Source organism: Scylla paramamosain, unplaced genomic scaffold (assembly GCF_035594125.1).
Source record: "Scylla paramamosain isolate STU-SP2022 unplaced genomic scaffold, ASM3559412v1 Contig10, whole genome shotgun sequence".
NCBI lineage: Eukaryota > Metazoa > Arthropoda > Malacostraca > Decapoda > Portunidae > Scylla > Scylla paramamosain.
The window spans coordinates 249209-262500 of NW_026973675.1; the positions used below are offsets into that span (position 1 = coordinate 249209).

At 43.4% G+C, this 13292-nt stretch overlaps 1 protein-coding gene and 1 long non-coding RNA gene across 6 annotated transcripts in view; one reads left to right on the top strand and one right to left on the bottom strand.

Annotated features, from left to right (window-relative positions):
* The window catches only part of LOC135096980 (serine/threonine-protein phosphatase 6 regulatory ankyrin repeat subunit A-like), a 51194-nt gene continuing 37902 nt past the window's right edge, over positions 1–13292 (bottom strand). For all 5 annotated transcript variants that reach the window (XM_063998744.1, XM_063998743.1, XM_063998745.1 and 2 more), the window contains 3 exons: positions 5860–6129; positions 4774–5181; positions 1–2966 (listed from right to left, as the gene is read on the bottom strand). In XM_063998744.1, the coding sequence (XP_063854814.1) occupies positions 1254–2966; positions 4774–5181; positions 5860–6129 (2391 nt within the window). In that variant the 3' untranslated portion in view covers positions 1–1253. The remainder of the gene's footprint in view (positions 2967–4773; positions 5182–5859; positions 6130–13292) is intronic.
* On the top strand, positions 7211–8904 carry LOC135096964 (uncharacterized). Its single transcript, XR_010265233.1, has 2 exons — positions 7211–7354; positions 7485–8904. It is a non-coding gene; the product is annotated as an uncharacterized LOC135096964 (long non-coding RNA).

The following is a 13292-nucleotide window of genomic DNA, read 5'->3' on the forward strand; positions in this document are numbered from 1 at the left end:
TTTTTGTGTTTGATTTACTGACACATCACTTTCCATAATACAGAGAGGAATAGTTTTGTGTTCATGAAAAAAATACAAGGCAATGGTTAATTTACATGTATAAGTTTGCAAATATGAGAAGTGTGCTTGAAAGGTTTGAAAGCGACCTCAGGCGGGGTATGAGAGTACAAATTGTTATACTGTACACACCAAATATAGACATCACTTACCTGCTAACAATTACTTCTTATAAGTTTTTTTTTAAATAACAAGTTATATCTTGGATGAACTTAACACTACTTAATAAGACAGTCACGTTTCTCGCTCCAAGGAATTCCCCTATTTTTGTTGCATTTACATTAGTGAAGCAATATTTCTTGACATATTTTTTTCAGCTATTTGTTAAAAAAAAAAAAAAGTCAATTTGAATGAAGAGTGAGTTTCATCTGCACCATTAAGATCACCTAAAGAACAGATTCACTTTTGTACACTTGCATTCCTTCACTACCACTTACAATGGCAGCTGATGATTTGCACACTTGAACACACTTACGGCACGTGAGTGTTGTTTAAGGAGAACAGATAAATACTTGTGTAATTTTCCTTGCATTGTCACCATCCTATAATTAAGACATGCTGGCCTGTTATAAGTTTGTTCAGACAATCTCTGCCTATCAATAGCACAAGTCCTTACCTTAACAGTTTGTTTTAACCAATTACCATCTGCATTTGGTACTTGGTGCTACAAATGTGACATTCCATCTTGATTTGATAACTTATTTGTCATCATCTTGTCAAGCCGAAGTGCTTTATTTACACCCAGACCAGACATTGTCTTAATAAACCTGTACTAAATATTTCATGTCCTAATGGCACTGCCGTTTGCAAATGAATATCAAACACTTCTAGGCCTATCCTCCATGAATCCATGTAGAGCCTGTTTCACCATACAACATGCAAGTTGACTATTATCTTGCCCTGCTGTACTTACTGGCCAAAGGTGGCATTACCTCAGCTTGCACCATCACATTACTCAACCTGCGGTATTACAGGGGCCAACAAGTGCACACAGATGAGAGACCCTATTAACAGAGTATCTTCTCTCACTAGGCTCGCGACATGAAAATATATATTCTTCTTTATATCGACTCCACAACTAATTGGCTATATAAACTTCTGAATATGAAAATCGAGCACCAAGCACTGGCGTTCCTGTGTGTGTTTGTGTGTGGGGGGCGGGTAGGAGGTCTTCCAACGCGTGGCGCAGCTCACAGCTAATGATTACAATGGTCTGCATCTTCTGCATCTAATACTTTCGTCGCCGCCGCCTGGTTGTCTTGGCAGAGGTCCTCCTCCAGGCACTGCACGATGATGGGCGCCCCGTCCCCAGGCTTCCGCCCCTCACAGTCTCCTCCAAAGTAGGCGGAGCTGTTTTGAGTTGTCAGGTTCTCTCGTGTCTCTTCTGGGTTCGCACACATCAATCTGAACACCTCCACCACCCATCTGGCGGGGTCCCCCTCCTGGCCAGCCCCAAGCTCTACCTCCCTCGACCGCCTGTGCTCCAGCCACCGCAGGAGGGCGTTCTTGAAACAGAACCCGCTTGGCACCGCGATGTTCCACTCCTGTGTGGCGAACCATTTGAAAAAGCTCTTTTTGTGCCGAGGCATCCAGCGCTCGGGCTTGAGGCGGGAAAGAAGTACTTTTCCCATCAGCTGCACCTGGCGCTCTGCGGGCGTCAACGTCCCCAGCACCTCAGCCTCTGTCAAGGCAAAGCTGCAGCGCCATGTTCCATCAGCAGCATTACTGAGCTGCATGGTGGTGGTGTCCTCAGGAGTGAGGAGCGGTCTGCAAACTTGCTCCAGCCATGGCACCTCAAGCACTGGCACCAGGTCCACGCCGACCAGCAACAGTGGATACTCTCGCCCCTGCCAGGCCAGAGAGAGTCCCACGCCCACTTGCGTGCTGGTCAGGCCCGGCGGCACCAGGCTCAGTCTTTTGTCCTGCAGGGTGTGGCCAGCGAGGCACCGGTGCACCTCCTCGTACAAACTGGCCATAAATCTATTACCCTCAAGGTGGGGATTGTCAGTCTTCACACAAATCTGTAACCTGCCCTTCAGCGGGGCTTCCTCCTTCCCTCTCTCGCTAACAGTTATTCCTACGTCATCCTTGTGAATCACGAGGTTTATATCAAATTCGTCAGGGGCGTAAAGCTTAGACCCGTCCTGAGAACTGCCCGCCAGCTTCAGGTCGCCGCGGTACGTGGCATCAGCGGCTGACACCTTATTCATGATGATGCTTATTTCTGCCATCACCGCCTCCTTTACCTCAAGGGCCTCGCCCTTTGATAGATCCACAGCCACCCGCTGAGCCTCCTTCTGCAGCTCTTGCAGGCCTATGGATCTCACAAGATTTCTTATGACGCTTTCCGGGTCACGTCGGTCGATTGGGTCTAATAGATTACGCTTATATTTATAATACATATTGTGAAACACTTTAAAATTTTCTCTCACCTGTGTGCCCGTGGTGCCCGCGCGGCAAGGAGGGTCCTGCGTCACTTGGTGTGCCAGGAGTTCGAAAGTACTTTTATGGCCAAACATGGCGGCCAGGTGAGGGGGTGTCTGGCCATACGTGTCACGCTGCTGTGGGTTGGCGCCAGCGCTCAGCAGCACCGCCACACAGCCGTCCTGGCCGTGCGAGGCCGCCTGGTGGAGGGCCGTGGTGCCGCAGGTGTGGTCCAGCACCTCGTCCACGGGGAAGTGACCCTCTTGCAGCATAAGATGAGTCAGCTGCAGGAGACCTTTGCGCGAGGCCAGCAGCAGGGCAGCGTGGCCATCAGGTAAGGAGACCTTCTTACCCTCGCCCTTCTTGTGGCTCTCAAAGAGATCCTCCTGTATACACAGCGCTGTCCGTGCTGCGGTCTTCTCGTGATCTGCCTTCAAGCGAAGCTCCATATCCTTCAGTTTTTCACGCTCCATCATAAAGAGCTTCTGTGTGCAAAGAGAAAGAGAGCGGTGAATATATGAACAAGTAAATAACCCTTTATTGCTGCGTACACATAGATATGTTAGAAATGATGATAGAAATCGAGGATTACATACGTATATTAGCATTTGTCTGCCTGATTGGAGTTGTTTATTAGGCAAGATTAAAAAATACAAGTAGCTTAATTGGTCAACTAATAGAATCAAATAGTAAGTAATATTAATAAAATATAATACCATAATTAAGCTGCATAATATTCATGATATGAATAAGAAGTTTGTTGTGCAAAGGTAGACTACTGAAAACGTTTGGTTCAAAACACAGCGTGCTGTTTTGGTAAGAGGATGCTCCAAGCTGTGGCTACATAAAATCCACGTTGATGCTTCTACTTTGGCGAACACCATCCAGTAGCCGAGGCACTTCATTTCCTGTGTGCTTTGTGAGAGTTTTATAAATTAAGAACAATGAAAGTGATTTGTGTATCGATGAGAAATTAAACAATGTCATTAATGAAGCAACTTTAGCTGCGGACTACAATTTTCCCAGGGAAAGCATACCTCTGATTTATTTATTTATTTATTTTTATCACGATAATTCTTTGATAAATGACGGCCATGTGCAAAGCAGAGGAGGACAGCATATGGCACAGCACACACTAATAAGTGACTTTATTGTTAAACAATGTGTTGTCTTGTACAATATTCCACACACTTCTGAAGCGTTGTCAAACGCGTCATCTATGCGGGGCAGGTTTCTCGTTTCTGAATTTTCTGACTGGGTCAAAGCAAACTTAGTATTGTTCAGTGCCACAAAAACTCAATTCCCCCATCTGTCTATATCGCCATAAGCAAGGACAGCATCATTAAACAGACAGATAAACATAAAATGACTAAATCTCCAGGGCCAGATGACATCATCCTAGAGCACTGCAGGAGTGCACGGGTGAGCTTAGCGAGCCGTTGCTGCGGCATTGAGGGACTCATTAGACAAGGCAGAAATACCAAAGGGCCAATTTCACAGTCGCTTGGTAACAGTCCCAAATGAAAGCCTTACCAGCCTGGTGACACCTCCAGCCACTTTCACAGCTGGTGTTCTCATGGCTTCGGTAATCCCCAACCTGGTGACTCTATCATAACAAAACGAAAAGCGCCGATTCGGTAACGCTGGTATGCCGGAGCGGCCTCATTAGATAAGGCAAGTCAGTTCTTGACCAAAGAATTAACCACGCCACCACTAAAAAGGAGCAAGGTGTGAAAATACATCAGCTGTGCCTTCAGCACGCCATATCCATTATTATGGTGACTTCTTGTGACTTAAATTCCTCCCTTTCAATGTCTGTCTGACATTCACCAAACTGCTGTGCCAGCCACCCACTTAATGAGTCATCTTTTTCTCTGTCCCTCGTTGCTGTACACACATTTGTTACATAGAAATATTTCGGGTTGAATGTAAATCATCCTAGCCTACTATTTATGAGATAGTTACTTTATTTCTGGGTGAAATTATGATTTTTTAAATCATAATCTATGCAACGAAAGAATCAGCAATGAACTTAGTGAGCTAAATATTAAGGTAAACTTAGCATAACCAAATCCAGCACTCTGATGGAAACGGTCATGTTATTTCAATATTTTGCAATATTTTGTTAGGTGACAAATTCCATATAGTGTATGCGTGTGTCAGGATTATTACAGGAGTGTGACCAAGGAGGCGTAGCAGACGAAATAAGCGCGACAGGTGCTGAAGTTTTGATCAGCTGGTGAAGTGAGTTCATGCCGCCATCCAAAAGAGTACACAGGCAAGCAGCCTCACCTGCTCCAGCCTCTGTTGCTCCTCGTGAGGCATCATGCGCACCGCAAGGCGACCATGTGTGTCCGGCACGTACGGGCAGCCCCCAAGGTCCCTGATCAGCAGCTCGGCCATGCCTTTGTGGCCAGCCTCCAGGGCAGCGTGGAGGGCAGTGCCACCAGAGGCTCCATTAAAGACTGTCCACCCTCCTGCCCTATGCAGGAAGGCGGCAGTCACGGGGCAGTTGGCAGCCGCTGCCTTTGCCAGGAGGTCGCTCAGTGCTGGCCGGTCAGTCTCCTTTCCCCATCGCCAGGCTGCCTGCCAGGGAGTATTTCCCTCGATGGTTGTCACTAGATTGTCGATGCCCTCGACAAGGGCGCTGCTGACCTTTTCCAGGCGACGCTGCTCTGCACGCAGCCGGCAGCAGTAGGCCTGTGAGGAAAGGATGGTCACCACATCAGGTAAGCACCGTGCGCAGAGAGAGAGAGAGAGAGAGAAAGAGAGAAAGAGAGAGAGAGAGAGAGAGAGAGAGAGAGAGAGGTAGGGCAGCTATGCAGAAGTGTCATTAAGTGTCACAAATCTAAAAGTGCATGTACAAATACAACCTTACCTTGTCCCAAAAAAAAGGAAAAATACAAAGAATTATTCCAAATATTAGGTTTGACAAGCATTATTACAATTACTTTTAGGATTATAATGATGAATTATAATCAAATATTAGGTTTGACAAGCATTATTACAATTACTTTTAGGATTATAATGATGAATTAACATGGATTCAAGTATTATGAGATCTACTTCATTGCTTGTTCTAAACATTACACTGAAGTGTCCTTTTATGAAATGACAAGATTCTGTTGCATGACCTGTAATGTTGGACAGGTTTGGTGACAGACAGGTCTGTCATGTGCACCACTAAAACCTGAAACTGACGGCACTGAAACACAAAGGCTCGTCCTCTACAACCAACAGACCTATAACTCATCCAAGTTGTTCAAACACTTTCCACTCTGCAAAGGAGCCACCGCTGAGACTTGGGTCCAGTACCGGTGCTCGTCCTCACCTTTACAGTGAGGTAGTTCTGTGAGACAGGGAAGGGAAGGTACTCACGGTGGTGAGGAAGGCCAGCACCCTGTGAGTCACGTCGGGGCTCTGCCAAGCCTCCTGCAGCAGGCTGGCAGGCAGCGGTGCACCGCTAGCCAGCAGCAGGCTGACGGTGTTAATGCGGTCGGTGGTGACAGCCAGTCTGAGGACAGAAAGGCCACCCAGGAGCTCTATGGGCGCGCCCTTACATATGAGGGTGGACACCGCCTGCACGTCGTCCCGGCGACTGACTGTTGAGAGCAGCTCCTCATGCAGTTCTTCAGGAAGCTTGTAGCTCTGCCGGAGAGAGAAGGGAAGCCATGGTGCTGATGGTATCGCAATGAAAGCTACATAATATAATGTGATGTAATAATATAATAATAATGTTGTCACGGTTTTCAGAAAGTTTCACTTGGTGGCGACATAAGTGCTCACTGGTGGCTGTGGCGATGTGTCAGTGTGCATTGTTATGGCCTGTGTGTGTGTGTGTGTGTGTGTGTGTGTAGCTGTTTGTGTGACAAAGGCTCATTCATGCAGAATACCTTGATATATATTTTCATTTATTGTTTAATGCAGTATGTCTGTTTGAGTAACTTTTGCTTATTACTATATTGATAACAGTAGAGTTTCTTTTGAATTTGTGTTGTCATTACATTTCAATGTTTTATTTTCATGAAGTAAATCATGGTTTGTCCTGTTCCTACAAATGGTGATACTGGTGTCGCCTCCATGAGACACTTTGCCTGCAGATGGTGCACACACCACCAATTTATGTGTCTGCCACACCCATGTACATGTGCTAGTGGTTGGAATGCAAGCTTCTGTCGCCAGAGACAAAAGACCTGGTAGTTTGAGGCAGTGTTGAGCCATTATCTGCAGCTGCAACTAGCCAGGCTAGATGAAAACTGTGGTCTCTCATAAAGCCCTCAACAGTCAGGTGACAGTGTGGGCTCTCCCGAGGCAAGTGTACACCGTGTGAATGTACACACTCGAAAGCCACCGTGACTGACGCATTGCCTGTCCGGCAAGTGGCGTCCCACGTCAGGTGCCCACACAGTGCCCCATCACTGAGCAGCAGCTTGGGGGAGCAGTCCAGACACCACCACAGCCTCGCCCCAAGCCTGGTGACTGCTGTTATTTGCTTCACAATGTTGTGAGTGCTATAATTGTATACTTTATCGAGTTTTCCGCGTCAGTTCGCGTTTGTCTTTGAACCGTTGTTATAGCTTTTTGTTTTGTTTTGTGTGAAAACACCACTTTGCAGAGGCAGCTACAAATGTGAATCTGGTATATGAAAGACAAATTGGAGTTTTTGAAGTTATGATAATTATCAACAAAACAGCTGAAATACTTATGAAATGTTTTCAGGGTGTAGAAAAATCATGTTGCCGCAGGACATCATCAGCGAGCTCAGAAAGCAAGCGAAGGGATTGAGGTAGCAGACCCTGAAGAGTCCACAGCAGCTGAAAACTCCATTTCTCCATATGCAAGCCCTAAAGTGCAGGAGTTTATCAGAGGACAGGTAATTAATGGCTTAGGAAATAAGAAGGGCAGAAGATATGGGGGGACAAAAGAGGAGGTTTGCTCTGGCCTTGTGTTACCATAGTCCTAAGGCGTGTAGGTTTAAAAGCTCTACTTTTTTCACTCCCCAGCAGTTCCAATCTTCACCTTTGGCTAAGGCAAACTTCCATCCAAGCAGGCTGGAGCAAACAAACTCACAGTCCTGAGGAAGAGCAGACACCACGTCGAAGGGAGAGACTCTGTGGCATGCATTTGATGCAGTGACCGTCAGAGAATCTCTCCATTTTGACCCGGCCTCCGATTCCATCATTGGTACGAAGGATTTTGGAGACCGTGGCAAGAGTATGAAGCAGGCAAACCATGCACTTGTGTTCATGGCTAAAGGGTTGGCCAGGAAGTGGAAAGTGGTTAGGTTAGGTTAGATCAGGTTATGTTAGGATAGGTCAGGTCAGGTCAGATAAGGTCAGGTTAGGATTGCCTTATTTTAAGCTCTCGTCTCCATTCAAGTACAAAGAACGAGCACTTCCGCGTTCCCCGCCCACAAACCCCTCTTCCCAACGAGTCCCCAAGGTCGCCGGGGGACGAGAGAAGAAGAGGCTGCAGAGTGAAGTGATTCCACTGTGTTTTGTGCTCAAAATCGTCCATAACATAAACAATCAATAACGGACATCACAGTTTTGTAGTTTGCGGTTTGGTCGTACTGTAGCAATTCATCCTCCTCAGGCACGGGTTGGTTAGGTTAGGTTATGCCTGCTTAGGATAGGTGGCTTAGGGTAGGCTAGGTTAGCTTAGGTTAAAACCCTTCAGAGAGTCTCTTGGGGCCTTTAGCAGAGCTCGGCTCGGGGAACACGTCGCGTTCACCTCCCAGCCCCTCCACGCTGCGTGACAGTCAGCACGTGGCTCAAGACTCGTCGTCAGGAGCAGGACTAAACAGCCGATCGTTTAAAGAATCACATCGTGCTCATTTTTTCAAGTGTTGGGATGATGTGAGTTGTGCACTTTTGTTTGCTGGTCTCCCTGTGAATTGCATGTTTACATTTTTGATGAGTGCTTGCCTTCAAGTAGGATCTGATGCACTCAGTGTAAATACAAGACTGATTTTGTGACACCTGTGAGTGCTTTCAAGAACACTTATCAGTCTACCACCAGACTGCAACACTGCCCGTGCTGGCGAGGTGCTGCTTAAACTGAGCGGCTGGGCAGTCAGGCGTGCATTTTGCACTGGCCACACCGACGCAAAGCATTACCGGTGTTCACCTGACAGCCGCAGGGTGTCCACGGACGTGACCATGAGGACTGTCCACAGTAGGCCCAATGACAAGCTGAGGAGTGAATTTGCTTGCTCTGTGGAGATTCAGGGGAACCACAATCGTCCCCTTGGCCCTGCTGATGCCCTCGGTGAACCAAGGGTGCCCTCAGCTACACCAGAGCTATTTGAGAGCCATTTGAACCAAAACCCTTAAGTTATCATTATTATTATTATTATTATTATTATTATTATTATTATTATTATTATTATTATCATTATTATTATTATTAATTCTTTTTATTTATCTGTTTGTTATTTTCCGGTGAAAAGCAGCACTGGATAGGGATTGTGGGGGAGAGAAAGAGCAGGGTGAAGATAGAGGTGTTTCATTTCCTGAATGTTTCAACAAGCTGCCTTCACGGGGAACAAATTGTCGCCGAAGAAGACAGCTTGAAAAAATACCGAGGAATGAGAGGTCTGGTGCTTCACCCTGCTTCCTTGCAACCAGCACGGTCCCCGTGCACTCGTGCAGCCTAGAGATGCTGTCTGATGCTTTCCTGTTGGCTTGCAGCTAGTACAGGATGAAATACAGTTTGTCTTCTGAATTAGTGAGTTAGTGTTCAGCTAGCCACTGTGTTGTTTCCTTGGTGACGGTCACGTGTCCGCCACGTTCAATGTTTTTGCCCTCTCTTTGAGAAGTGTGCACACCAACTGCTGAAATATTTGCACTGCATCACAGCTCGCTCAACAAAACGGGTTACCAAGCTTATAGCATAACCATTACCTGCAGGCTTACCACCTCATTAATATCTATAAGCACCTCTTGAAATTAAGCAATACTTCATTTGTTTAACATGAATTTACAAACACAAATGTGAAGAAAGAAATACATCTTGGTAAAGGATGCAAAATGTTGTAAACAAAAACATTTTGCATCACATTCATATTGGTTAATGTTAGAAAAATGATAAATGTAATAAGCTCACACACACACACACACACACACAGCTCTATATTTTGAGGGAGTTTCTCCGATACGATCTTAACCTGGAAGCTACTACTGCTTTCAAATGAACTTCTGAGTACCTGACTACTGATGTGACGTGCCACAGGGCCTGAGTAACATTTCTACTGCCAGTACTGAAGGTACTATCAAGTCTTCCCTGTACTGTTGTGTGAGCCACAGAAGGTAAACAAGGTGGTGTGTTTTGCCATGTATATATTGTACCACTTCACCGACTTATGCATGTAAAGAAATTCTATTGTTGAACTCCACACAAGAATGGCACACTTCATTGGGTCTGAACCTGAAGAATTAGTGAAGACAAAGGTAGAAAACGAGCTTGTTAATATAACCAACAGCAATGATGGAAGGGAAAGCAGAAGTGTAAGTAAGACGATTAAGGATGCAGTTGTTATGCTGTCCAGCCTGGCAGCATAATTTCGGTCGCTGTGTCTACAGCTGTATCTACTGCTTTCAAGGAATTCAGGGATAAATTAGAAAACAAGATCGCAGTAATGCTGAGGAATTGCCTCCTGCTCAAGTATGAACACGACAAGATGGAGCAGTACTCCCGAAGGGAGAACTTACGTATTTCTGGATGAGAGGAAGAAGAGGATGAAAGTGAGGTGGTGCTGGAAGCTAAAGTTATAGAACTTGCTGATACTATTGGAGTGAAAATTGAGCAGGATGACATTTCTGTTGTTCACCATTTGCGGAGGCCCAGGGAAGGAGGTAGGCCAGTGATTGTGAGGTTTTGCCACCGAAAGAAAATAAATGAAATTATGCAAAATAAGAAAAAAAAAAAAAAAAACTGAAAGGTAGGCAAAGAAAAGTGTATATAAATGATGACATGACCTCCTTAAGGGTTAAAATGTTGAATATGGTTAAAGGGCAAGAAACAGTGAAAAATGTGTCCACAAGGGAGGGGAGCATTCTTGTATAGTTGCACAGTGGGGGTAGACCTGTAGTTATAAACTGTCCTGATGACTTAGAAAAGGTTGTTATATCTGCTCCTGATTGGAAAAGGTTAAATCTAGATCACTTAACAAGGGCCTAGGATGGCCCTGCTGGGGCACAGCACATACTTGGGCATGATAATAGTGTTAGTGTAAGTAATATTAACTCTGTTCAGTTTGCTCCTCCCCTGGATTATATTAATGTGTCATCTCTTAATGTCTGCGGTATCAAGTCAAAGTTTTTATCTATGAATTTTGTTAACTTTATTAAAGATTATGGTGTGATTTGTTGATGTGAAACTAAGTGTGATGATACTGATGTAATTAATGTAAAAAACAATATGGAAAATATTGGCTTTGACATTGTCTTTAAGGACAGAAGCAAATTAAGCAGGTTTAAATCTGGGGGTTTGCTCATGGCCATCAAGAAAAATGCTAGTTTTAAGTGGAGGCATATTAGTAACACTTATGATTCTTTACTTTCAGTTAAAGTTGATAGAAGTAGTGTAAATTTTGGTAGGGAACTGGTAATAAGCTGTGTTTACATTCCCCCCTCACACTCTAGATGTGGTAATGAAGAGCACTATGACGAGCTGGATGATTTTTTGCTTACTTACTCATGTGATGATTATGTGCATTGCATGTGCTTTGTGGTGATTTTAATGCTCACACTCTCACTATGTCTGATGTTCCTTCTGAGGCTGCTGAGGACCCTGTGTCTGTAAGTTTAACTAATTTTGGAATAACTGAGACTAGAGAAAACCAGGACTTAACCCCAGATAGGAATTCATATGGGAAAAAGTTGTTGGATGTTTGTAAGAATGATCAAGTTTATATATTCAATGGAAGGTTAGGGGAGGACTGCAGCATTGGCAAACAATACAACTATTGACTACTTTTTAGGATCACCATTGATTGTGAAATATGTTGTAGTTCTTAAAGTATTAGATTATGAACCTTTGTGGTCTGATGTACACTGTGGACTACATGCAAGGATCAAATGTGAGATACAAAGTACGGTGCCTGTTGTAAACCGAGAGGCAAAGGAATCAAGACAATCAGGTGTAAGGCAAAGTAAATGGAATGTTGAAAAACAATTTTTATGTGTGAGTAATATTGATGAAACTAAGATAAATGAACTGATTGCAAAAGTGGATGAATTACCCATGGATGCTATTAATCTAGATTTAAAACAAATACTGATTGAGGTGGCACTTGCAACTTTCCCACCATATAAGAAAAGATCATTCATGAAAAAGTCCAATAATGCCACCTCAGTGGGATATGATAAAGAGTGCTGGCCATCTAGAAAGGAATACCACAAAGCTAGACAGAGGTTTCATTTGCATAGAAGTAGTGTAAATTTTAACAACATGATTGAGAAAAGCAGGAAAAATAAAGCAAATCTAAAAAGAGTGAAGAATAAGGAGAGGGATAACTTAATAAAGAAACTTAGAAAATATAAGAGTGATGACCCTAAAGCATATTGGAAAATTTTAATTAGTCAGAAAAGAACTTATCAGATCCCCATAACACTAAATGAATTCTATGAGCATTTTAAGCAGCTAGTGGGTGATGAAAATGCTGACAATAGTGATGTGAATATTAAAAATGATGAAGACTGTGCGGATGCTGAAATTTTATCAGTACTTAATGATCCTATAAGTGAAGGAGAGGTAGTTAAAAATATTAAGAAGTAAAAAAAAACAATAAATCCCCAGCATCTGATATGATATTAAATGAATATGTTAAAAAGTACTTGATACTAGTGTCATGCCAGCTAAATGATTGGTGGGTACAATAGTGCCACTCTATAAAAACAAGGGAGACATCCAGGATGTTAATAATTACAGGGCCATCACCTTACTTAGCTGCATGGGGAAGCTGTTCACCTCCATACTTAATGAAAGACTTAATGATTATTCAAACACCTTATCTACCATTAATGAAACACAAACGGGCTTCAGACACAGATATTCCACTCTGGATCATATATTTTTTCTTCAAATGTGTCATTGATTTATTTAAGTGGAAGAAGAGAAAGCTATTTTGTTTATTTGTTGATTACAAGAAACCCTTTGATATGGTACAGTGTGAAGATTTATGGTGTAAACTTGTGAAGGAAGAGATGCAAGGAAAAATTCTAAATGTAATCAGAAATATGTACAATAATATCAGATCATGTGTCATGCTTAACCAGGAGATTTCAGACACCTTTGTTTGCAATGTAGGGGTAAAACGGGGGGAAAATTTATCATCGGTGCTTTTTGCTTTTTATGTGAATGATATTGAAAGTAAATTAATTTAATATAATTGCAGTTATGTAAATTTTGGTGACGATTTCTTAAACATGTATCTTAAACTATTTGTTATTATGTATGCAGATGATACAATTATTTTGTGTGACAGTGAGGATGGAATGAAGCAGCCACTGGTTGCTCTGAATTTATATTGTAATGAATGGAAATTGAAGCTAAATTGTAACAAAACAAAAATAGTAGTGTTTAGCAGGGGAAGACAAAATTTAACTATGAACTTGAATTTGGTGGTAAAAACATTGAAGTAGTGACAGAGTATAAGTATCTTGGAGTATTATTAAATTATAATGGGAGGTTTTGCAAAGGTGAGCTGGAGCTAAAAGACACACCCACAAGAGCAATGTACTCATTAATAAGTAAGTGTAGGAAGTTTGACTTGCCAGTGGATATACAACTCAAATTATTTACCACCA